Source organism: Acipenser ruthenus, chromosome 13, assembly GCF_902713425.1.
Source record: "Acipenser ruthenus chromosome 13, fAciRut3.2 maternal haplotype, whole genome shotgun sequence".
NCBI lineage: Eukaryota > Metazoa > Chordata > Actinopteri > Acipenseriformes > Acipenseridae > Acipenser > Acipenser ruthenus.
The window spans coordinates 9,614,684-9,641,647 of NC_081201.1; the positions used below are offsets into that span (position 1 = coordinate 9,614,684).

General features: G+C 41.0%; 1 protein-coding gene across 1 annotated transcript in view; it reads right to left on the minus strand.

Moving 5' to 3' along the window:
* Positions 1-717: 717 nt before the first annotated feature.
* The window catches only part of LOC117417820 (netrin-3-like), a 103,873-nt gene continuing 77,626 nt past the window's right edge, over positions 718-26,964 (minus strand). The window contains exons 5-7 of the mRNA XM_034030164.3: positions 23,822-23,878; positions 6,629-6,703; positions 718-5,273 (exon numbers count right to left, since the gene is read on the minus strand). Of these exons, the coding sequence (XP_033886055.1) occupies positions 4,945-5,273; positions 6,629-6,703; positions 23,822-23,878 (461 nt within the window). The 3' untranslated portion in view covers positions 718-4,944. The remainder of the gene's footprint in view (positions 5,274-6,628; positions 6,704-23,821; positions 23,879-26,964) is intronic.

A 26,964-nucleotide genomic window follows, 5' to 3' on the forward strand; every position in this document is an offset into this window, starting at 1 on the left:
GTACTGACAAGAGTTATGGAAATGCTTACACATTGCTATTTTGTCATCTTCATTTTTTTTAAATATAAAAGTTGTAATAATAGAAGCTGTCCGTTAAATAACATCTAACATTGATCTTGTTGGTTACAGACCTGATATTCATTGTAACCAAGTTATACAAGATGGTCCTTTTTGGAAAGTTAGAATATAAGAAAATGTACAAATGAGAGGAGGCCATTCTGCCCATCTAAGCTTGTCCGGTTCCTAGTAGCTGAATCATCTCAGAACTGAATGATCCATGTGGTTCTGTCTCAACAACATGACTAGGTAGCCCATTCAATACCCTCACCACTCTGTGTGAAGAAGTGTCTCCTTCCCTCTGTCCTAAGTTTATCTCCACTTACTTTCCAACTGTGTCCTCTGGTCCTGGTTTCTGTACCGTACTTAAAGTATTGCTTTGGGTTAACGATGTCAGCTACTTCTAAGATAAGTCTTCTTTGTTCGAGGCTAAATCGATTCAGTTGTTTTATCCAATCTTCGTAGTTCAGTCCTTTAATCCCTGGGATTAGTCTGGTTACTCTTCTTTGGACTCTCTCCAGGCCCACAATGTGTTGTGGTGACCAGAATTGAAATGAAAAATAATATAGTAAGTCTGAGTTTAAGAGGGAATTCAGGAGGAAATGCCTGTAAACCAAAATAAGATAAAAAAGACAAGACCATTGTTATCATTAACTAATAATTTATTTGCTTAAACGTCAGTGGTCATTGCATCTGAGAACATTTACAAAGAGAAAATAGAAGGAGAGGGAACCAGACGGTCTGAACCCAGAAAACAAACCAGCCCTTTCGTCTTTCCAGAAACGACCAGCTTGCGACGGCTGAACCCCGGCCTAGTGGCATCTCACCGGGCAAGGCAGTACTGCCACAGAGTCAAGCACTGCAGGACCAGGAACAGCTTTTAAACTGAGGTCCCACGAGAGCTCTATTAACAGGGCCAGGTTCAGACCACAGACAAAACCATAATTTATAACTGATCTCAAGACTGTTTGGGTTCAGATTTTAGTCTGGGACTGTCCCACCTATTTGCAAAACAGGCATTTTCTTATTTGTTTTTAAACAATTAATATCAGTACATATTTACAACATTGTGTACTTAACAGCAAGTGTTAAAAGGCTCAGAAAAAGTACACATCTTGATACTTCTAAAATAAGACAATTTTGTATCTTAAATCGAATTTAATTCTAGCTCCTAGTGCTGTCAAGTGGTTCTAAACTGCCAGAAACACATTTAGAAGGAAAACAGAATAGCGACAGGCAAATGTTTGAGAACTGCCCTGGACAGTTCAGAGGAACCCTGGAGTCTGCTCTAGGTCTGACCTCTTGCAGGGATGAATAAGCTGATCTTTGTATGCAGAAGAGGATTTCTTCCTTTGAGAACTTTTCTTAGATACAGAACATTCCAACAGCAAGGTTCTGCAGAGTGTGAGCCAGGGTACAGGGGTTGGCAAATCTAGATACCATTCATAGAAGTCTGGGAGTATTGCTTCCTCTCCTCTTACTCAAAATGGTGCTCTTTTTGTTGGTTTCCATTTCTGCAGGGGATTATTGGCTGGGCACCATTGCTGAGATGGAAACAAAGTCTAGAGATTGATATGTAGATGGAGCAGGTTGAATTGGCTAAGGATGAGTTTCCATGGCAACAAAACAAAAATAGTTCTAAACGGTGGTATACTTAACTGCCGCTACTTCATTCTGTATTATTTACTACTTGTGTTTTCAGCATGGGTGACCGCCTTATTAACATTACTGTCTAAATATGATTTAAAAGTCCCCTATTGAGCATGCAGTACAATGCTCACTCATTATAAGGCCACTGGTTATAAGGCGGTATGGTCATGGCTCCCATTTTCCACATAACCCTATTCCACTATCACATGAATTCTCATTATAAGATGGAACCCAAATAGAAAGGGCTCTTAACTGTGGCTGCCAACTACAGAGTTACATAGAGGGGAGCACTGCAGTAAGATCCACCAGTGTTTGGATCAATACATTCACATTCCCAAGTAAGCAGAAGGACGGGTGATATAAATGTGATATTCCTCCATCACCAGCCTGTCTTGAACGTCTTTGTTCACTTAGTTGGAGACCTTTTGTTCAACACCTACAGAAACACATCTCTCACACTGTAACTCAGGCAAGCTGCAGATACAGTGGGGTTCAGTCCCCCTAGTCATTGTTTTAAAGCCCTGAGCATAGGGCAGCGCACATTTGTAGAAAATACACATCCAGCAAAGCAGTTAGCATCGCTGCCTAGTTTTCTGTTATAAGTGAAATTGGTGTCCACGCCAATACATGTAGGTTCTGTACATACCCGGGCTAGGTCTCAATTTCATTATTTCTTAATAAGTCAATACTTCACTGGTAAACTACTAAATCTCTTTCTATCTTAATGAAATGGTTTATTATAAATACATTTGTCATTGAAATTGCCAAGCATGGTGGCTAGAATAGTTCTCCAAGAGCCTTTGTAGGTTCAGAAAGGCACTGTCATAGACTGCCTCCAATTCTGGAACCACAACATTAAGCACTCTATCCCAGTACTCTGAGCACCTTATAACCCACATTGTATGAGCTTGTCTTTTTGCAGTATAGCCCCTGCACACTGTTCTAGTAGCAAAAAACTAAATTGGCACACAGCCCCATGGGTATTTTACTGAAAACCAGTCTTAGCTGAATGTTACAATAGCATGTAATGCAGAATATAAATTCTTAATGAAAAAAAAAACTATATTCATTATTATGCCTCCACCTGAACCTCTTCAATATAAACTAGAGAAAGGTACTGAGGTACTAAGGGCAAATGATACCAGCATCAACTGTGGTATGCGGCTGTTATTGACAGAAATGGTACCACAATGGTAAGTTATTTGACATAATACTAAGCAAGTGTGCCACAATGGTATTAACCAATACACACCTCTGGTAATCAATGTTGGTACTTTATTAGCACCAGACAGTGAGCAACCTTCAAAACCGACGTTTGAAATCTGTAGTGTTGCCTTCTGGTAATGCAATGATCTGCAAGCAGTTAGAGTAATACACCAAGAATAAAACTCTTCTGTGAGGGCAGGCTGGTCAGATAAGAATTAGTTGGAGAAACTGATGACTGTAATGAAGGCCTCAGGAAAACAGTACATCCAAAAGTCAAAATGAGATCTGAGGAGGGGCGAATAGATAAGGCTTGTATTGAAGAGGTTGAAGGACCAGCGTGACTGATTCATATTGCAGTGATGCATCTCATTAAGGTTCTATCTCAGCTGGGCAGCGATTCGAGTGGCACATTAACAGGGTGTCATCTTAAAGTTACTCCTGGTATTGAGAAATGGAGAAATGATCATTGGACTGGGATCTTCATTTAATAGAGTGTTGCTTCATGTTTGCATTGCAATAGAGCAGAAATCCAGTACAATCCAATAATAACAGTATTAAAAATATAATCACAAAACCCATGAGTCATTTAAACGTTTCTTTAAGGCACTATTTTGTTTTCATGAAACTTTAATAGACTGTTAAGAAACCAACGGCAGTCTATAAGTTTTATGAATATCAAAATGGATTTCATCAAAACAGACTCAAAAAAACATTCATTAAGTAACTTGTGAGTTAAAGCTGACTGAATGGGGCCTAATAAGTGTAATTCAGATGAAATTACAAGCATGTGATTTTCTATGATATACTTATACTATAATGTGCTATGCAAATTATCATGTGTTTTTCTGAATGCTCTGCACTCCACCACAGAAGCACCTGTGTGCTGATTTAATTGTTCTACCTTCCTGTGTGCATTATGTACTGCTTAATCCCCAATTTTAAGGTCATTATCAAACAGTATATTCATATGCTTGAGTGGGCTACAATTCTGTTAAAATGAACCTATTACATAAATGGGCCTGGTAAATAACATAAAAGTTGATTACCTGCCACCCCAAATATCCTTGGTATTCTTGTAACTAAATGTAAAAACATATCATTTATACAAAAAGTCATTCTGTAACACTTTAAGAAGGGGCTTTGTCAGTAAATTAGCTTTCTATCAATAATCACAATTAATACCATACATCTAGCAGATAGTTCAGTTTACCCAAATGAAAATTGTCATGAATAATATATAATAAATCTGTTTTCATTATAGGCACAGCCAAGCTATGTTCTTTTAATGTTGACTTAACGCTCGTTAGTGTGTCTGCAAGTATAACTGCACAGTTCCTGATATTTAAAGAGCAGGAAGCACAGAAATTGTATTTTAATGGCTTTTTCTTTTTTCCCTTCATCTTTTTAATGATGTGGTGGGACAGTAATTCAAAACCCACATTTTATAATAAATATTATGTAGCATGAAGTAGTAAGTAATATCACATTTAGCAGTCATTCCGATCTCCACCCCACTTAATAAAAAAAATAAGATTAGAAGTTTACTTATAAGGTTGTTGGAAAAAGCAGCCATTTGGATTTCATGTGTTTACTTCTTGCTCTTAGATTTGTGTTTCACATACAATAAGACCTTCCTTGGATACTTCTAGGGTATTTTAGAGGGGGGGGGGGGGGGGTCTTATGCTTCTAGGTTTACTATTCGGAATCCATACCCCTCTCTGGGTAACACAGTTCATGCCCCTTTGAAAGTCAGTTGTCCTCGTAAAAACAGTCCAGTCCAAACGCGGACAGAAAAGTAAACGGTGCAGAAAAGTTTAGATTTCTTAAGTTGTTCCAAGGGGAATCGAGAAGCTCTGAATGTTTTGCTTTTAAAGGTCCCTTTTCAAGGCAGACCAATTTAAAAATCGAAAAAACAAACACACGTAAAATGATACAATATACACAATGGTCCTTAAAGCAAAGCGACATGCAGTCAATCTTTGTCTCTCTGAATATTAGCTTTCTGCAGGAGGGATGGATGCGAGGGCTTCATCACGCCTTGTCACATTTGCCTTTCTTCTCCTTGCGCTGGTACTTGCGCAGTCGGCGCGTCCAAATGTCCCTCCACTGGATCACCAGGCTGTTCTTGTCTGCCAGCAGCCCTGCTCGCTCCGACGGCCCCTCGGTGGCTCCCATGACCAGGAAGCGCTTGCTCATCTGGATCTTGGGGCACTTGCAGGCCAGGTCCTTCATGTGGATCCACAAGAAGTGGTCACCTCGCTTGATGGGGTCGCCTCGGCTCTTGTAGACAGTGACCACGTTCACGGAAAACTTGGCCCAGTCTCCTACGGTCTCCATGTCAAGAACGTTCACCTGCACAGCTGCAACATATGAGGGAGAGAGAGGCTATTTTATTCATCATCAACAAAGAAATGAATCATTGATCCTATGCCTGCCATAGAAATGAATCACTGAGCCTATATCTTCCATAGAAATGAATCATTGAGCCTATACCTTCCATAGAAATGAATCATTGAGCCTATATCTTCCATAGAAATGAATCATTGAGCCTATACCTTCCATAGAAATGAATCATTGAGCCTATACCTTCCATTGAAATGAATCATTGAGCCTATATCTTCCATAGAAATGAATCATTGAGCCTATACCTTCCATAGAAATGAATCATTGAGCCTATACCTTCCATTGAAATGAATCATTGAGCCTATATCTTCCATAGAAATGAATCATTGAGCCTATACCTTCCATAGAAATGAATCATTGAGCCTATACCTTCCATAGAAATTAATCACTGAGCCTATATCTTCCATAGAAATGAATCATTGAGCCTATACCTTCCATAGAAATGAATCACTGAGCCTGTATCTTCCATAGAAATTAATCATTGAGCCTATACCTTCCATAGAAATGAATCACTGAGCCTATATCTTCCATAGAAATGAATCATTGAGCCTATACCTTCCATAGAAATGAATCACTGAGCCTATATCTTCCATAGAAATGAATCATTGAGCCTATACCTTCCATAGAAATGAATCACTGAGCCTATATCTTCCATAGAAATGAATCATTGAGCTTATACCTTCCATAGAAATGAATCACTGAGCCTATACCCAAACTGAACTAGTTGCCAGCTGGACAGTACCATTTTTTTTGCTCCCAATTCAACTCTATCAGCCCACCTGCCCTTTTTCTCTATACTGTTTAACTGTGCAAATAGGCGCTGGCAGTGCTAAGGTAAGGGGGGTAAGTGCATGGGTTTGAATGCAAGACAGTTTTAGAAAACAGTAAAAATAAATACAAATAAAATCTATCAAAAATCCATTCACAATGCTTGAATGTGGTCTGTATCTCAGTTTACCATGCTGGTTTTCTAGTAATATAGGAATGTTAATATCTTAACCCCCACACTTGTATTTTGCATTACATCACATTTATATTATGTCACTTACTTAGAGACAGGTTTTTTTTTTTTACATGAAACAGGGTACTGCATTTTCTCAGAAAACATTGGGGTTTAGGAGAGTCACATGATTTGAAACGGAGGGGGAAAGCTGTTCAGTCCCAGCACTTCTCCAAACTCGAAGCAAGTTTAAAGCCAGGTAAAGGCAGACTGAGAGAATAATTAGAAGAACAGTATTGGAGCAATGTGAAACCAGGAGTGTAAGAAAGCTATTGCAATAATGCTGCATGCTCTTTAATAAAGGGTCCTCACCATAATCCTTCTTGCAGTATTTCTTCATGTTGATCTTCAGGTTTCCCTTGACTGGTTTGCAATACGACTCACAATCTGCAGGTGGAGTGAAGAAATACCTAGTTAACTTTACTGAAACACACCACTGCTCACAATACTGAAGCATTATATCTGGGGCAATACAAGTGATCCCAGGCAGTAACCGCTATTTCATATGCCATATTTATATTCTTTTCCATATACTGTACATACAGTATGTATATACATGTGTAGTCAAAGCACTATATATTGTAAATGTAGTAAATTAACAGCACTATATATTGTAAATGTAGTAAGTCTACAACACTATATTGGCAGGCTTCTAATAACCAGGTTTTGATTGCAAAAAATCCAAATAAAGTGTAAACAGCAAACTGGGTTTGTTCTTAAAGTTTCAATGGAACTGAACAGAGTCTTCCAGATCTAGAATGTCTCTACAGCAGTGTGCAGATTTATTAGAGCAAACCATTGCTTCTGTTGCCTTGATTTGTTGTGCATATGAAATCAAACCACTGGAACCGAAAATCTTTGGGAATTGTCAAAATAGGCAATTTACTGCCTAATGTAATTGATGATGTTAATGGGCCACACATGCAATTAATTTAAAATAGTAAGAGAAAAAGAGCACATAGCCACAAATGGTAAAGCGCCTGAGACTTTTTAGAAGTTGTTTAAGATGGCAAATTAAAGCACAAAGTGGTCTAAAATTTTCACACATGCGTGCCCATTGTTTATATATCATTGATTACTGACCAAAAATTGAAATTCTCACGCCCAGGGGTTTTCATGCATGTAGGTAGATAAAGGATATAAATGACAAATCTTGAAGTGTTCTAATACATTTGCACACGACTGTAGGTATTTACTGTTTTTACAGTTTTAAAGTATCAAAATGATGCTATTCCTTTCCCAGTCCCGGTGTGTTTGTGTGAGTTCTGAACGATCTGATCTTCAATGGCACAGAACAGCTGCGTTTACCTCGAAATGTAGCCTTTGATTTAGGGCTAATAATGACAAAGCATTTCTGCTAATCAAAGAATAACACAAAGTTACAACTTATAGCTTTACTATATTTCACTATATCATTATTTGAAGGTGTTTCCCGTATAATTTTACTTTGGAAAACTGCAACAGATTAAAATGCCGATGAAGACAAACATTTGAATGATCACCTACTTGTTTCAAACAAAGTCAACAGGAATAGAGAGTTGTGTTTTTTTTTATTTGAATCCCTAAATAAGGGAGGAATTCATCTTTAATACTGGTAGTGGTGAGGGTATGGAAGGGGTTACCTAGCCATGTTGTTGATACTGATAGTGGTGAGGGTATGGAAGAGGTTACCTAGCCATGTTGTTGATACTGATAGTGGTGAGGGTATGGAAGGGGTTACCTAGCCATGTTGCTGATAGGAGGCTGTGTGGTCCAGTGGTTAAAGAAAAGGGCTTGTAACCAGGAGGTCCCCGGTTCAAATCCCACCTCAGCCACTGACTCACTGTGTGACCCAGAGCAAGTCACTTAACCTCCTTGTGCTCCGTCTTTCGGCTGAGGCGTAGTTGTAAGTGACTCTGCAGCTGATGCATAGTTCACACACCCTAGTCTCTGTAAGTCGCCTTGGATAAAGGTGTCTGCTAAATAAATACTGATAATGTTGAGGGTATGGAAGGGGTTACCTAGCCATGTTGTTAATACTGGTGGTTGTTTGATAATAACCAAATAAATACACGTATCATAATATTATACAAACATAAACACAGGCTACTTTGCTTTCAATTTACGTAACCATACCTGTCTAATAAAACTGCTTCCGGTATTGAGTTCAGTGTTGAATGAGGCCATTCCGAAAACAATAACAATCACCCCTAAAGGTCGGATCAACGAGTTTGTCAAGGACGGATTTCACGGCGATGGTAATGTGCTGTTTTGTACTTCATGCAGCAAGGCTGTAGATTACACTCGTAGGCACACCATTGTAAAACACAGGGGAAGCGCTAAACATACATTCAATGAAAGGAAATGTAAAACAAGATGAGGCCAAAACAGCAGGGCCATCGAAAACACTGAAACAGACCACTGTGTTTGGATCATTTCAGCATCTTACAACTGCGAAAGAACAGCGTGAAACTGTTTCAGATTTTGTCAAAATGTGTGTAAAAGCCAACATTCCTCTGTACAAAGTGGATCAACCAGCAGTTTGAGAATTTTTTGAGCAACAACCATCCGGAGGACGAATACTAACTGAGTTGAACTAACATGAATATATATATATATATATATATATATATATATATATATATATATATATATATATATATATATATATATATATAATATGTATTTTATTTGTTTATTTAGCAGACGCATTTATCCAAAGTGACTTACACCACTGTAATACAAAGTTACAGTTCAATTGAACTAAAATACAACAATACAGCATAGAGATACAACAAGTGTAACAAGAACAACAATAAATACTTCTTGTGTTAACTGTCACCCAGTAGTACCGCTTAACTTTTATTTTTTATCTTTATCATAATGCAGAGACTTTTTATTTTTTTTATCAGATAATTTATTTTTTTTATTGCGGAAAACTAGGATCCCTGGTTTTAAGTAACATCCCCATTAGCACTTATTAGTTTCAACTACATTCACAAATATTTCAAACATAACTATAAAACACTAGTGCTTTAGAAATACAGAAATAAACTAAATAAATTGAATGACATATGTTAGACATGTTGAAGCAACCAAGTGCCTCATGAAAAAAAATGGAAAAAGTCAGGTTATTATCATAACCCTGGTTTCCTGAAATAGAAACGTAACCATTACCTAATGGGTGTTTACCTGCTAAAGACCCGAACCCTGAATAAGATACAACAAAGCTGCTCAGCCGTGCCTGTGATGTAGTCATGCCCACCCCCGAGGGTATAAAGGACTGTGCGCACAGGTCTCAGCTTCATTTTTCCTTCAAGCTTGCTGCAATCATGGACGCAGCGACTTTGAAGGTTAATGGTTATATTTCTATTGCAGGGAACCAGGGTTACGGTAATAACTCAATGTTCCCTTTCAAGTACGAAATGTAAACGTTAATGAATGGGTCAGTATACCCAAGCCATTGCAAGGGCAAGATTGCTGCATGACCGGAATGCTACTTGGTACGGAGCATAACCTTTGTCCTGGCTTCTGCAAAAATTAAGCAGGCCTTCACAATTAAAAATGCATGCATCTCACTCACCTGCTTTGAGGGAATTGCAAGCAAGAAAGCCGCATTGAGAGATAAAAATTTCAGCTCAGCTGAATTCAAGGGCTCAAATGGAGGCTTCATGAGTGCTTCAAGCACCATGTTAAGCCTTCAGCGAGGAAAATCCTTCATAGGCGGCCGAAGCCGCCGAGCTCCTTTCAAAAATTGCCCTGCCAGGAAGTGAGCTCCTGGGGAGACCGAGTCAATCTTGACATGGCAAGCTGAAACAGCTGCCAGATAGACCTTTAGTGTAGTGGGGGATTTCCCTTCATTAAACAGGTTCTGCAAAAATTGCAGTATAACTGCCATGGGACAGGTCGTGTGGTCGAACCATAAGGTCCCCCGTGCCTGATCAAGCAGGTCGCAGTGCTTGGGCAGTCTCTACGGCTGGCTGCTCAGGAGCTGCATCAGGGCTGAAAACCAGAGCCTCCTAGGCCAATAAGGGGCTACTAAGAGCACCTTGGCCCAGTCCTGCCTGATTTTCTCCAGACACAGCGGGAGCAAGGTGAGCGGTGGGAAGGCATACAGCAGTTGCCTCGGCCAATGGTGTGGCAAGGAATCTACCGTCAGCGGGTCCCTGCCTCCCATTATGGAGAACCAGAGGGGCAGTGGGTCGATTCCTGGGAGGCAAAGAGATCCATCTTTGTTCTCCCGAATCTCTCCCAAATGTGGCTCACCACCTCAGGGTGAAGCCTCCATTTAGAGCCTCTTTTAGACAGTGGCAAGACAATGTCAATAGGCAGTCGCGGTTCAACACGGTCTTAAAAACCCTGATGTTGAGCCAGGGCTGTAGAGGGTGCATGCGCATCAGACCCAAAGGCAGGGTCTGAGAGCCTGCTGTCATCAAGCCCAGAGGTTTCTGGAACATCACTAAGGCAGCGATTCTCTGCATTGCTGTCCGACAGAGTGGACAGCATGGACCTGGAGTTCAAGCACATTCTTAGATAGGAAACTGTCTGAGAAAGCGTGAGCTGGCTCTTCACCTGATTCACCATAAGGCCCAACTGTCTGCCTGTGCTGAAGACTGGGCATAAATGAGCCAGTCGTCCAAATAATTGAGTACTCTGATACCTTTGAGTCTCAATGGGGCCAGGATAGCTTCCATGCTCTATGAAAAAGCATGGGGAGCTAGAGAGAGGCCAAATGGCAAGACCCAGAACTAGTACACTGTTCCCTGAAAGGTGAACCGCAGGTACTTCCTGTGCACTGGTTTTATGGGTATGTGGAAATAGGCGTATTTGAGGTCCACTGTGGTGAACCAGTCGCCTGGCCTGATTGACTGGAACAGCTGTTGCATTGTCAACATTTTGAACCTCCTTCAGCTCAGATATAGGTTGACCTGTCTGAGGCTGAGGATCGGTCTGAGGCCACCATCCCCCTTGGGCACTAGGAAGTACCTGGAGTAGAACCCTTCCTCCAACTGAAAGGGGGTCTATCATGGTAATAGACGTTTTTTTGCAGCAGAGCTGCTACCTCCTGAGACACCACCGCGGCATCATGTGGGTCCATGACTGAAGTTACAGTCACGCCCCGAAAGGAAGTTGCTTGAATTGCAGTGAGTAGCCGGTCTGAACGGTAGTAAGCACCCAGATGTCCGTGGTACATTGACGCCAATACTCCAAATGGTTCCCTGAAAAGGGGCCCTAGGCCTGTGGCAGCAAACCCCTAGGGCTGCTGCACGGCTTGTGGCTTGGCCTGAGGTTTCTGTCTCTGCGCCAGGTGGTGCCTATTAAAGTCTCCTCAGCGAGCAGCTGTGGGCAGGTTCTGAACACCACCTCTGGCAGCAGGCGCAGCCACGTGTGCCGGTCTTGGAGGCTGCTGGAGCCTAGGGTGCCAGTTTGCTGCTGGTTTGCACACTGGGGGTAGTGGCTTGGGAAGCAAGTGCACCAGCTCCTTCGTGGATTCCTGCGTGTGGTGAAAGCGCTGCAGCAACTCATCCATTGCGGGACCAGATGTATGCCCTGGTGTAACAGCGGTGCTTTCTCCCCGTCAGGCACGCGGGCCTGGGAAAGCCAAAGCTGCCTGCTTGCGGTTCTTATTAACCAGCTGTTGTGGTGAGAGCCTGTGGCTGTCAGAGAGGGACCTCAGCAAATAGGACTGGTAGGCTACCAGAATAATTTTAAAGTTGTTCAGCCACACGGCCAGGGTGAGACAAATCACTGTATGCTGGTGGCCATTTGGCCAAGTTAACTTTTATGGTGGCCAACATTTTCAAACAGGGACAATATGAGGGGACATGTATATGGTGTACACACATTGCTTTTGCATGCTTTGTTTGAGGGGGACCATATACAATCAGAGAAATAACTCCATAAAATGCCAGGGAACTATGTACATTAAATGCGTAAATAAAATGCCAGTGAGTGAAGTTTATAATAAAACGACAGAAAATAGAATTATCTTAATCAAATGCCAGGGAAGATAACTATATCAGAATTCCAGAGAAGTGAACACATTTTTTCAGTTACTGTCATAGACAAGCTGGCTAAAATACTAGCACTATTAGCTCCTCCTCCTCATCTTCAGTTACATTCTCATTTTCATGGAGTTGGCCAGATGTGCATTTTCCAAATCCAAGTGCAAATAGATTTGAGTGTTGCTTCAATTTCTTTTACATTTTATTTAGGGCAATTGAGAGATATTTAGAGAAAATGTTTTTTTTTAATTTCCTGTGCTGTCTAAGCTGATCAGCCGAGCGAGTCAGGGAAACTCAATGGCTTGTAGCGCTGCAGCGCTCCTGCAACACGGAGAATTATCTAAAAGCTCTGCAGTTATTTTAAACCCCCCTGTCTTTGACGTAAGGCAGCACAAACACCTCAACACTCCTTTCATTCCTTGTTGTTGTTGGAGTGAGGGGAATCTACTTGCTTTTAAAGTTTTTAGTTTCTTAATTTTCTTTAAGTTGGCAATAGCCGACTCTTCCGAACTGCAGACAACGCAGAATGAATTCGGAATGCTAATTTCCGTTGTTCTACCCTAACTTGACTGGCTGGTGCGCGTTGCTATGGAAACAAGAAAAGGGGGCTGGTTCAACAAAAGGATTGGGTCTGCAAGATCAGCAGATTCTGACAGTGAAGCAGAAAGGAGAAGCAGAGGAGGATGAGGAAGACCGTGAAGATGGCTTCCTGCGTAGGCTATTTTCCCGGGTTCGTCATCCAGAGTGTGTTGGGGAAAAGTGCTGTGCAGGAGTGAAGGATGCAGAGTGTTCTGTAGAGCTGCGGCAGAGACGTTTCTCTTGGCCCCAGGCAGGATGAGGATCTGTCGTGCTTGTCCTCAACAGGCAGACTGGCCTTGCATGTGTGACAGGGATAAAACCCAGGCATGATGCAAGTAGCAATGCAGTGTACAGTAAACAATGTACAGGTGCTGCCTCAGTCTGCTTAAAGACAGCAAAGGGGTGGGTCAACACTTGAACAAGACCGGCTTGGTACCGGACCAGGGATGTAAGCACCGGTCGGTAGCGGTTCAAAACCGGGACGGTACCAGGTCAGTTCTGTTTGGTGACCTTTAGCCTGGAGTTGGTATGGTACTGGTCGGAAAGCGGGACGGGTCGGTACCAGTTCGGTGACTGTAGCACCGGGTCGGTACGGTATGGTACCGGGTCAGTACTTTAATTATATTAACCATCTTGTCATTTTGACCGAAGCCAAAACGAGAAAAAATAGCTCCAGCCAGAGATATTGCAGCCTGGGGGGAGAGCACAAAGTCAGCCGACTTACGTTGATTGATCCCTGGGAAGGAGCGACTCAAGCTGCTGGCTTCACGCAGGGCACAAAGCCGTAAATTAGTAAAACTAATACAGCGAATATTTGTAATATCACATATAATTTGTGTAAAAACACAATAAATATGAAAATCTATAGCAGAAAAAGTAACAAATACTTATTTGAATAGGCTCTCCTGTCAGGTCAGTTCTTGAAAGGAAAAATGGCGCTGAGATCTGTGCGCGCAGTTCTTTATACCCTCGGGGGCGGGCATGACATCACAGGCTCGGCTGAGCAGCTTTTTTATATCTTATTCAGGTTTCGGGTCTTTAGGAGGTAAATACCCATTTGGTAATGGTTACCCAAGGGAAATACATGTGCATATTGTTATACAAATTAATATACTCTGTATTGTGAAAACATATTTATTATAAAGCAAGAAGCAAAAAAAAATTATACTTTTCAGGAAGGACTTCATATACAACTGGAAGCATGCATGTGTTAGTGATACGTATACACAAGACTCTGAATAGGGCACCAGGGTGATTCATTGATCAATTCATGTTGAATTCATTAATCATACTGTCCTTGCAGTTTTTTCTAGTCCATTCACTATTTAGGTCTCACAAGTGTAGTTATGTAAGAAACCTAGGTTTTAGCAAACATGTATTTCTCATAACATAATATTTGGTACTATACTAGACTAAAGAATTCTGTTTCCAGGCCTTGCTTTCAGATAGCACTGCACTTTCACTGGCTGAGTAAAATTGTCCCCACCCCTCGAAGGGCTTCTTTCCTGTCAGTAGCCAACAAGCAATTTCCTCCAATCTACTGTAGTACCAGGTGCCATGCTTTACCTAGTGTAGTACCAGATGCCATGCTTTACCTAGTGTAGTACCAGATGCCATGCTTTACCTAGTGTAGTACCAGATGCCATGCTTTACCTAGTGTAGTACCAGATGCCATGCTTTACCTAGTGTAGTACCAGGTGCCATGCTTTACCTAGTGTAGTACCAGGTGCCATGCTTTACCTAGTGTAGTACCAGATGCCATGCTTTACCTAGTGTAGTACCAGGTGCCATGCTTTACCTAGTGTAGTACCAGATGCCATGCTTTACCTAGTGTAGTACCAGGTGCCATGCTTTACCTAGTGTAGTACCAGGTGCCATGCTTTACCTAGTGTAGTACCAGATGCCATGCTTTACCTAGTGTAGTACCAGGTGCCATGCTTTACCTAGTGTAGTACCAGGTGCCATGCTTTACCTAGTGTAGTACCAGGTGCCATGCTTTACCTAGTGTAGTACCAGGTGCCATGCTTTACCTAGTGTAGTACCAGGAGCCATGCTTTACCTAGTGTAGTACCAGGTGCCATGCTTTACCTAGTGTAGTACCAGGTGCCATGCTTTAAAATGGAATGTTTACAATATCATGCGTTTCTTTCACAACTGCACATTTGAGACCTATATAGAGAATGAAAGTGCAGGACAGGTAAGATTTATGTGGTTGGGGCTAGTTCCGAATATTAAAAGAAAGTAAGAAAGTAGATTTGTTGTTCATTGCATGCAGTCACGGACATTGTTACTCACTTCAGCACCAAATTCTAAAAAATAGAAATACAGAAAAAAAAAAGAAAAACCTATAAAAATGTTAGGGGGACTTGGACGACTATCAAAGAGCTGCATTTTTATTAGCGGTAACCAGAGTGACTGAGCCAGCTGTTTCTCACAGCTCTGTGCAGTTTTCAATACACCTGAAAGGGGGTTTGAATGTAGTTCAAGCCACCAAATCAAGCTGATTCTCCGGAGTTAAGACTCAGAGCAGGACCCTAAAGACCCCTTATAAAAACAACAGAGAGACAGGGCAATTCCTCTTCCAGTCAAGGGGCTGCCTGTACTACGTACTTCTCTTCAGGAATCGGGGCCTATCTGGAGGCTCGGTGGCACAGACAGGAGGCTTAATTTGCCAGCTTCCCCCATCCCTGGAGGCCTGGGTTGGGGCAAAAGAGAGATTTGGTGGACTAGCCACAAAGAATAAACAGTAACCAGAGTTCCTGAAACAATTGCTTCTGTTTTCAAAGACCAGTCTCTGGGTTTAAAGCTGTTTTCATTGGGTTTTCTAGGTGACTGGCTTGTGGTAAGTGCTGCTTCAAGGGGAAATACACACTGACCATCCAGCAATACAACAATAAGATACAGTCACCCCTCAGAAGTATAGCATACAGCATGGTAGACTTTCCTGTCTTTTACAGCTTTGATTTTAAATGTGAAGACATACTTTTATTGCAAGTTTACAAATCTACCAATACTGAGTGTTCAATAGTTTGGATGGTTTACTGCAGTAAAGTACTAATTCATTTTGAATGAGCAAGAAAACAAGTTTTGATAGAATATTCAAACATGAAAAATCTGTATTTATCCCAGCACTAAGAATCCAACAATATTTATATATTTTACTTATATATAACCGGGTATATATATATAACTAGGTACCCGCCATGAAAAATACCCGGGTACCCAGATCTTTTTTGGATAATGATTTTAAAAAAAAAATCACATATATTAATGTTTGAAGTGCTGCGGGATTTTTTGGAGTCATATATATCGGCCATATTCCGCTGTTGTTGTTAACATGGCTGTTATGTTCAGTTTTAAACTAATGCAGTAGTACAGCACTGCTATTACGTTATGGACAGATGCAATAACTACCGTAAATTGAGCCAGCTGGGTTTTGACGGCAGTCGCAAAAGAGACATGTGCGTCTGTTTGGTTGTTTGGAAGTGCTGTTCCTGATCACTAAATTCTGTCTTGTGAATACATAACAATGGCATCCAAGCAAAGCATTGGGTGGAATTTCTTTACCAAGCAAGAGAAAACGGAATTTGCAAACTCTGCCAAGGAAATATTTCATTCAAAGGAGGAAGCACACTTACTTAATGTGCTCCACATTATTTTATTTTATTTATTTGCTTATTTATTTTTAAGTAAAGGCTACTTATTTTATCTTTTTGGTAAGAAACTATATCTGCGCAACACCTGTACATAAAGCATTCCATACTGGAAGCCACACGGTTATTATTAATGGATCAAAGTGTTATCATTGACATAAACCAACAGGATGTTGTTATGTTGTTTCCTTTCCATTTATTTCCTAAGAAGAATAGTTGCCGCAGTTCTTATTATTGAGTGTACTTGCCGCTCGCTGTGTTCTTGTTTTCTGTAAAACATTGATATCCTGTCAGTTAAGAAAAGGCTTAATGCAAAAGCTTGTTTTAACGTTGTCTTTATTACGCCGGTCAGAGACCTGCACTTAAACTGTATTATCATATTTTCTAAATTTTTTTTAAATTCTCAAATTAATAAATCGATGCCCGGGTAGTAAAATGTACCCAGCGGGTACCCGGGATTTCGTATATAGTACACCCTCACTATAACAAACCTTCGGCTATAATGAACCTGGCCCCTGGAACCCAAATAAAAAAAATTAAACTGTCAACATCCCAGTCTGTACGCATGGGATGCCACCTTCGCAGTGAAGTCAACTCTTTTGTCTTAATAAAAAGCGTGTGCTGTAACTATGCCTCCGAAAAGAAAATAATTTAATGTTACAACAAAGCTGAAAACTTTATTGATTGTTTGAAAAAAGCAGTAACGCAGGCATATTGTGAATATAGGTTGTCAAAAAGCACTCTGTTTTTTGGCTTGTTCAGCAACCATACGGCAAAGCATAATTGATAAAAGAAAAAACAACAACAACAAAAAAAAATTTGATGAACTTTTCATGTTAAACGCTTCATGTCAGATTGATTTTGAATAAAAGTTTAGCTTCAAGTCAGGATTTTTGCTTTTTGGACCCCAATAGGTTTGTTATAGCAAGGGTGCACTGTATATCTATCTATCTATCTATCTATATATATATATATATATATATATATATATATATATATATATATATATATATACTGAATTCTGCCGAGTCAATGACCAGGGGGTGTAAAGTTGTCATTAAGGCAAAAGTGTGGTGGGGGGCGGGGGCGAAATTACAGGCATTACAACATTACCTTTACAACAGCACACAGTCACGCTAAAGAATCAAGAAGTGCAGTTAACATATTTATTGGCTGGTGAAACACAATTCAGAGCTGCTGCAGTATGCCCACGGTTTTGTCATTTCCAATCTTTTCACAAAACAAACATTCAACTTTAAAGCTACAGTGTGCAGTCCAAAACCACATCATGAAAAAACACATCTATAGGTGAAAAATGCTAAAATAAAAGTTGCTACATTTAAATAATATATAAACATGTGATATTTTCGGTCCACTAAAATAAATGGCTTTACGTAATCTCACAAAAAGACACAAGGCCTAACAGGTCAACTCCGCCCTCTTCCTGGACCCAGAAATGGGAAAGGGTTGGGCATGGGGCTAGCGACGCCATCCCGTAAAAAATACCTAGCTACGGAAACAAATATGAGAGAGAACACTACTTTTGGTGGAGAGAGTGAGGTAGACCAAGATATTGGACATATGACGGAGGGGGTCCAAACCCAAAAGGAAGTACTCACCCAGATAGCCGATCTCCTTACACTAAAATCAACCATAAGAGTTGGATGTTGGAATGTGAGAACCCTGTTCCAGTCCGGACGACTTGCACAAGTCATCCAGGAGATGCAACAATACAAAATTAACATTCTTGACATCACAGAAGCCAGATGGACCGGTGTAGGTAAAAGAACTTTAGCAAGTGGTGACACCATCCTCTGTTCTGGCAGACAAGACAACCAACACTGAGAAGGGGTGGCCCTGACCATCAAGAAAGAGCAAAATAAGACACATTTGGAGTGGAAACCTATAAGTGAAAGATTGCTATACACAAGATTTAAATCCAAATTGACTAAACTGTCAATAATCACTGCCTATGCACCTATAGAAGACGCAGAAGATAAAGTGAAGGATAGCTTCTATGAAAGCCTACAGACAACAGTGGAAACGGTACCAAAACATGATGTCTTAATTGTAATTGTAACCTTAATGCACGTGTTGGAAGTGACAACAGGGACAGGGCGAGAATAATGGGTAGACATGGCACAGGCACAATGAACGATAACGGAGAGAGGTTATGTGATCTGTTGATTGGAGGAACCCTCTTCCAACACAAACTGATACACAAGCTGACCTGGAAAACTCCAGATGGTAAAACAGAAAGTCAGATTGACCACATCCTCATAAATGGCAAGTGGCGACGATCATTACAGGATGTAAGAACAAAGAGAGGTGCAGATGTGGGGAGAGATCACAGCCTAGTTGTGGCAGTCCTAGCTCTGAAGTTGAGAAGAGCCAAGCTCGGAGAGAAAAGACAAAACCTTTCAATGTTGCAAGCTTGGCTAACGCAGAGATCAAACTCCAGTTCAGCATTGTATTCAAAAACAGTTAAAATATGTTGCAGGAGGACACTGAAATGACAATATACACATTCAACCAAGTCATGCAAAAAGCAGGAGATGCTGTCCTTGGCAATCAAAAGACCCATAAAAAAAGTAGATATCCCAACCCACCTTGAACGCAATTGAAGATAGAAAACAAATCGGATGAAAAGAAACAGATGTTAAACACCAAGTCCCCAAGACTAAAAGACAGGATATCCAGAGAATACGCAGAAAAAGACAAAGAGGTGAAAAACAGGGCAAGGAGCGACAAGCGACACTCGCAACCGAGGCTGAAGCTGCAGCTGGTAGACAGGACAAAGACTGATGAAGATGAAGACTCTATACAAAATCACCAAATGGCTAAAGGGAGACTGTGGGACAAGCCAAGACTTACCTGTAAAGGGCAAAGATGGCAGACTCATCTCAGGACATGCAGGAGAAGACTGAGACAGCCCAAAAGCTTGGACTACAAATAAACATCAACAAATCAAAATTGATGCGAATGAACCCAAAGAAAAGCAATTCCATTACCATTAACAACAAGGCCATAGAGGAAGTGAGTGAGTTCACCTACCTGGGGAATAGTGTAGCAATAGATGGGGAGACAGAGAGGGACGTTAACACAAGAATAAGTAAAGCTAACCTATCATTCTCCATGCTAAACAACATCTGGAAGTCAAAACAAGTGGGTACAAAAACAACACTGAAGATCTTTAACAGCAGTGTCCTCAGTGTGCTGTTATATGGAGCAGAGTGCTGGAAAATCACATCAAGAATAGCCCACAAGCTGGAAAACCTTCCAAAACAAATGTCTGTGGAAGATCCTCAGAATTTTCTGGCCAAGAACAATTTCAAATCAAGAGCTCCATCAAAAAAAAATACAAGACTGTAACAGGGGGAGACCTGTGCTGTCTCTTCTGATGTGTTCATAGTGCTGCAGGGAGAGGGCAGCAGCCCGTCAATATTCGCCTGTCAGTCATGGCAATGACACGGAGAGGAGGGAGAGTGGGTGTGCGGGCTTTCCTTCTCTCTGAATGGCTGAGAGGCGGGTCTTGGGGAAATTGCTGGCCCTATAAGTCAACATTCTGCTGTTCCCTCAGGTCTGCCCTCTGAGACGTAAAAGGCGTGCGGAAGCGCTGGAGAAAAAGCTGCGGGGACGGAAATCCCCACAAGAAAAATAAATAAATAAATAAATAAATAAATAAATAAATAAAAGAATTAGCGGTACAGGGAAAAACCATGGGCAGCCCCAGTAAACAGTGTATAGCAGGCTGAGGGAGCCGCTAGTGTAGGATGGAGACCCGGGCCGTGCGGGTAGCGACGGTTGGGGTGAAGCTGCCGAGCGCAGCACCTTTTATTTGTAGTTTTACTGTGTTTTATTTTCCCTGTTCCTTTCGCCTTTTGATTATTGTTTTGTTTGAAACACTGTATCCTGTACTGCCCCCGGTATAGTTGTGGCTCTGTCGCTACCATAGTTGGTATGGCAGACCACAGACAACAGCGCCCTCTGCGGGCTGAAAAAAAATTAAGCTCCCATAATAAAACTGGGCACCTGTGCGGTGTTCCTAAATTACTTCTCTGTCTCCTGTGTGTCAGTGAATTACCAACCATCCTTCCACAAAGACCTCTAGCCTTAACTGTTAAGAGAAGAAGATGGAGGTGGCTCGGGCAAGTGTGTTGAATGACGCCAGACGCACTACCCAGAAATGCCTTACGGTGGACACCAGATGGAAGGCGGAAAAGGCGTCGTCCAAAGGAAACATGGAGGAGAACAATAGAGAAAGAGATGAGGGCATGCAGACTGACATGGGAGACCATCACAAGACCATCACCAGACCGACAGCGGTGGCGCTCTCTCATTGAAGCCTTATGTGCCACGTGAGGCACAAAGAGGATTATATATACCATATTCGCTCGAGTAAAAGTCGACCTTGTGTCTGGCTGTAATTCAATGAAACTGCGTCTGTGTTTTATGTGACAGCTCCTGGATGTAAACAAGTCTGGGATTCATTTTTTTATATATAGACAATATTACAGAATTGTTTTCACCAAATCTTTTGATGTTTGTATTTTCAGAGGAATTAGAAGCATTTGCTCTGGCAAAGAGGGCAACAAGGATTTGCCCAAAACAATGTCAATGGAGGTGCGCGGTTTCCACAGAAGCACTCTGCTGCTGGGTCACGCTGTAACAATCAGCCCTTAGTCTATAGCCAACTGTATATGTTCCCAGGAATTAGAACTAGTTACTGTGCCAAATATAAGAACATCTAAAATATTTAAGTACACAAGGATTGATTGACAGCGAAAAAACACATAACTTGCCCTATTTGCTTAACACAAGAAAAACTACTTGCACTTCAATAAGGTCATGAAATCAAGCTTGCAATTCAATGAAACAACCACAACAAACAACTAATTCAGAATGAATAATATTAACTGGAAAGCATACATTTAAACTTCATCCCCCATGAGTTAGTTGACCGTAAGGTTGCAATGTTCTGTTTGTTTAAAGCAATCATCCAGTACAACAAAAACAAAAAAATACAAGACGTGGGCTACAATCAGTAGCAAAAAATATGCGCATTTAAAAAATAATATCCAAGTTAGCCGTCCAGCAAGAAAAAATGATTAAACTGTGTTTATCTCGCCCATTTTAGAGAAGTGTAGCAATGAGATCTTGTGAGTTTTAGCGTTCAAATTAAATCTTCGTTCTTCCACAAGGGAAAGATAGGCAACACAGCGGCAGTGTAGTGAATTATAAAAGCATGTTCAGTGAAACAGAACAAATCCGTTCTCTCTGTACTAAGTTAACCTGATCTTCTGAACTTTCTTTCTTTTCAAACACTAATTGATAAAGAAAAATAACAAACAAGCAGCAGTCCCTCCCAGCAGACCTGCAGGTGCGTGGCTAAGTACTGTGGGTGCATTCACAGAGATCATTCTGCACAGATTCTGTGTAGAATCTGACCAATTTAGCCAACGATCTTCTAAGAATGGTCTCCATGAACGCACCCATTGGCAAAATTGGTCAGATTCTGCACAGAATCTGCGCAGAATGATCTCCGTGAACGCACCCAGTATGTGAACTTGCCTCGTGCACAGGGCTCCCCTGGGTCCTAAACCCTGCTAACTACAGACAGGGATTGTAGTAACCACACACCGGCCATGACTTTTGCAGACATTAAAGGCTTGCTGATAAGGTTTTTTTATTTTTCATCGTGTATTAGTTGACCCCCCCAACTTCAGGATTGTGTTTTGGGGTTAAATTTCTCGACATACTCAAGCAAATCTCTGCAAGTAAAAAAACAGAACACGAAATAATAAATTCACATCCAACGTAGCACTATAGCATTAAAATGTTCAATACAAAAAAATATATGTTGTAGCGGGCATGACTGGACTGAGTCAGCCTCTCCTGGAAGGGGCTGGCATGCAAATGAGGTACGGAGACACTGAGGTACGGAGGACACTGAACTTGTTTTGTTTATTAGTTTTGTACAGTTTCGTGTTACGTTCAGTGTATTACCTTTATGTTCTAGTTATAAAGATGTGTTCATTTATTGTTTGTAATTAATTACTTGTTGTACAATGCCTGTCTGTTGGGGTTGGTGTGTATGTGTGTGTGTGTGTGTGTGTGTGTGTGTGTGTGTGTGTGCGTGTGGTCCTAGCTGTTGTTAGCTGCCAATAAAAAACACATTGTACCTGAAAGAGCTTTGGTGTCTACCTGTGGCAATGTGCCCCGCCCCTGCGTGTGTTTTTGTGTTTTATGTTGTATGTTGCGTGTGTTAATGTTGGTGTATTGTAGTTGGTACACAGGATATAATGTGGGTAATGAGCACAAGTGTTTAAAATGTATAATTGTATTTAGGCACGGGGATTGCACTTTACGTACATTTAAAGTATTTAATATGTGAGTACGAGGTTACACATAATTAATTCACGTGCTGGGATTCAAGTGAATAATTAATTAGTAATTGAATCCTGTCACAACAGTATATATAGATGCACGTTTTACTCACTCGGGGTTGTGTGTTCGGTGAGTGTAGAACGGGTGTGGAGAGAAAGTGAAGTGAAGTGAAGTAAATTAAGAAACAATTGCTATTGCGTGCTGGTAGGACCAGCACGATACTTGTTTGTTTATTTAGACTCACCATGTTTGTGTGTCTGTCCGTCCACCGTTTGTTAAGTGTTAGTCTGTTTTGTTTGTCTATTTATTTTGGCGTAAAGTGTCCTGTCTTCTGTGTTTTGTTAAAACCTTTTTATTTATAATAAACCGGCGCAAGCAAGCGCCTTCATTATTTCATCTCATCTGTCCTGTCTGTGTGATTTATCTTCTGGTTCTGACGTCACCACTCAGCCAGCCGTGTGACACTGCCTCAATTACTCCTTTGCTCGCTGCAATAAATATACTGTATATAAATTGTTCTTTTTTTATGTTACTCAATTACTTCTAATGTGAAATTCCTGTGATTAGTTTGCATTTAGATACACCTTTAATGTATTGTTGTTTTCTGTTTTTAAATACCTACATTTTTACTATATATATATATATATATATATATATATATATATATATATATATATATATATATATATTACAATATCATGAATTGTATTGAGCTAACATTTGCTGCTGTCACATCCCCAATAATAAGAATCTCACCTGTACCATTTTGATAGCTATTCAATAGTTTTTATTGAGTTGAATGCAACTTGCGTTGGTCTTTCAGTAAATACAGTGATCTGAATCCAAACCTTGTGAGCTCAACTCTCACAGTACAGATAAACCAGTGTATGTGAGTCTCTTACCTGCAGGCTCCTCTGTACTGCTGACCACAGCTTCAGTGCTGCTGATCACTGGGATCTCTGTGGAGGGAAGAGAAGAGAGTATCAGCACAGATCCTACAGCAATCAACTCCTGAAGTGCACAGTGTTACCAGCAGTCACTGCCTTTCTCTTTACTGGCCATGACATTTACAAGATTTCTGTATAGTATGGAACAGAAAGGAGTTTCATACAACAGCTTAAAAAAAAAAACTTCAGAGTTACAGTGCCTTGCATAAGTATTCACCCCCCTTGGACTTTTCCACATTTTGTAGTGTTACAACCTGGAATTAAAATGGATTTAATTGGGATTTTTACCATTTGATTTACACAACATACTTAACACTTTGAAGGTGCAAAATATTTTTTATTGTGACACACAAGTTAATTAAACAAAAAAAAGACATTTGTTGGTTGCATAAGTATTCACCCCCCTGAGTCAATACTTGGTAGAAGCACCTTTGGCAGCAATTACAGCTGTGTGTCTTTTTGGGTAAGTCTCTACCAGCTTTGCACATCTGGATCCTGCCCATTCTTCTTGGCAAAATTGCTCAAGCTCTGTCAAGTTGGATGGGGACCATTGGTGAACAGCAATTTTCAAGTCTTGCCACAGATTCTCAATCGGATTGAGGTCTGGGCTTTGACTGGGCCATTCTAAGATATTCAGGTTCTTGTTTTTAAACCACTCCATTGCAACTTTGGCTGTGTGTTTAGGGTCATTGTCCTGCTGGAAGGTGAACCTCCGCCCCAGTCCCAGGTCTTTTGCAGACTGAAACAGGTTTTCCTCTAGAATTTCCCTGTATTTGGCGCCATCCATTTTGCCCTCAATCCTGACCGGTTTCCCAGTCCCTGCCGATGAAAAGCATCTCCATAACATGATGCTGCCACCACCGTGCTTCACCATGGGGATGGTGTTCTCAGGGTGAAGAGTAGTGTTGGCTTTTCGCCACACATAGCATTTTGCGCTAAGCCCAAAAAGTTCAATTTTGGTCTCATCAGACCAGAGAAGCTTTTTCTTCATGTTTGCTGCGTCTCCCACATGCCTTTTGGCAAAATCCAAACGGGATTTGATATGGGTTTTTTCAGCAATGGCTTTCTTCTCGCCACTCTTCCATAAAGCCCAGCTATAGTTGTCCCATGGACGGTTTCTCCCATCTTAGCTGTGGATCTCTCCAGCTCCTTCAGAGTTACCATTGGCCTCTTGGTTGCTTCTCTAACTAATGCCCTCCTTACCTGGTCACTGAGTTTTGGTGGACGGCCTTCTCTAGGCAGAGTCGCGGTTGTGCCATATTCTTTCCATTTTTTAATAATGGATTTAACGGTGCTCCAGGCGATGTTCAAAGTTTGGGATATTTTTTTATAACTCAACCCTGATTGGTGCTTCTCCAGAACTTTATCCCAGACTTGTTTTGATAGCTCCTTGGTCTTCATGATGCTGTTTGTTTAGATATGCTCTCTAACAAACTCTGGGGCCTTCCAGAAACAGGTGTATTTAATCTGAGATCATGTGACACTTTAATTGCACACAGGTGGACTCCATTCAACTAATTATGTGACTTCTGAAGGCAATTGGTTGTACCAGAGCTTATTTAGGGGTGTCACAGCAAAGGGGGTGAATACTTATGCAATCAAGACTTTTCAGTTTTTTATTTGTAAATAATTTTGAAAAATATGTAGATTTTTTTCCCCACTTCGACATTATGGACTATTTTGTGTAGATCAGTGACAAAAATCCTAATTAAATCCTTTTTAATTCCAGGTAGTAACACTACAAAATGTGGAAAAGTCCAAGGGGGGTGAATACTTATGCAAGGCACTGTATCTTAACTGATATATTCTTTGTTTTTATTATTGTAATGAATCTCCTCCTTGTGGTGACTAGGTTAATAACACTGACACCAGCATGAAACATGCACTTGCCTCTCATCTAGAGAACTGGGAAGACGTTCTTCTTTGAACAGTGATGTTCGTGGTTTACATCCAGCCCTTGGCTTTCCATTCAAGATACTATCTATTATTTTTTTTTTACACAATTAAAGAAGTATGGGAACTGTCTGAATAACTGTAGCTCTCAGTAGATAGATGTGGGACGCTGTAGTGCCCCCTGCTGCTTGTGTGTGGTCGGTACGCTGGCGAGATGCAGACTTGGGGATTTCCACAGCAGCTCAGCAACGCCCTTCATACAGACAGCTGACAGCTTGTTCTGCTGTCTCGGGGAAACGGCACACTTAATGCACCACACATTCTTACTATTAATTATGGGATTAAGTGTAATTTCCCGGCTATCCTTAGTGGATGTATATTTAACTCAGAGGGAAATGTCAGCATGCTTAAAGTGTTTGGGTAAAAACAACAGAAATGGGATACTTAAATCACCTACATTTTCCAAACTTCTTACCTAGTTAATATCCTATTATGTGTGTTCTGCATGCTTCTCTATAGCGGTTTCTGTTTATTTACCACGACTATTCTGAAAAGACTCCTCACGACAGATTTCCTCAAGACGGGAAGCATAATAGTGTTACACAGGCTTTGGTGCTTTACCTTTGGGCTACAGTGTACAAAGCAATGCTAATATCCTTCGCCACCAGAAAATCAGCCTCTTTTCAGAAGCTGGATTTAACACTCCTAATAGAAATACTGTGCCCCCAGTGGATGTAACAAATACTTATTAAATACTGTGGGGCTGATGTAAGGATAGATGTAGTGCAAACAATTACACTACATCCTATGTAAGCTTAAGAGCAATGCAAATTACTCAACACGCACAAACAAGGAGGCTGGGTGGTCCAGTGGTTAAAGAAAAGGGCTTGTAACTAGGAGGTCCCCGGTTCAAATCCCACCTCAGCCACTGACTCATTGTGTGACCCTGAGCAAGTCACTTAACCTCCTTGTGCTCCGTCTTTCGGGTGAGACGTAATTGTAAGTGACTCTGCAGCTGATGCATAGTTCACACACCCTAGTCTCTGTAAGTCGCCTTGGATAAAGGCATCTGCTAAGTAAACAAATAATAATAATAATAATGAGCAGCAATCATGATAATGAGGGTCTCAGTGAGCACCGCCTGTGCATCGGGCTATTTACCGACTGCACTTATAGCCCAGAGGTGAGGTGAGTTAGGAGTACAG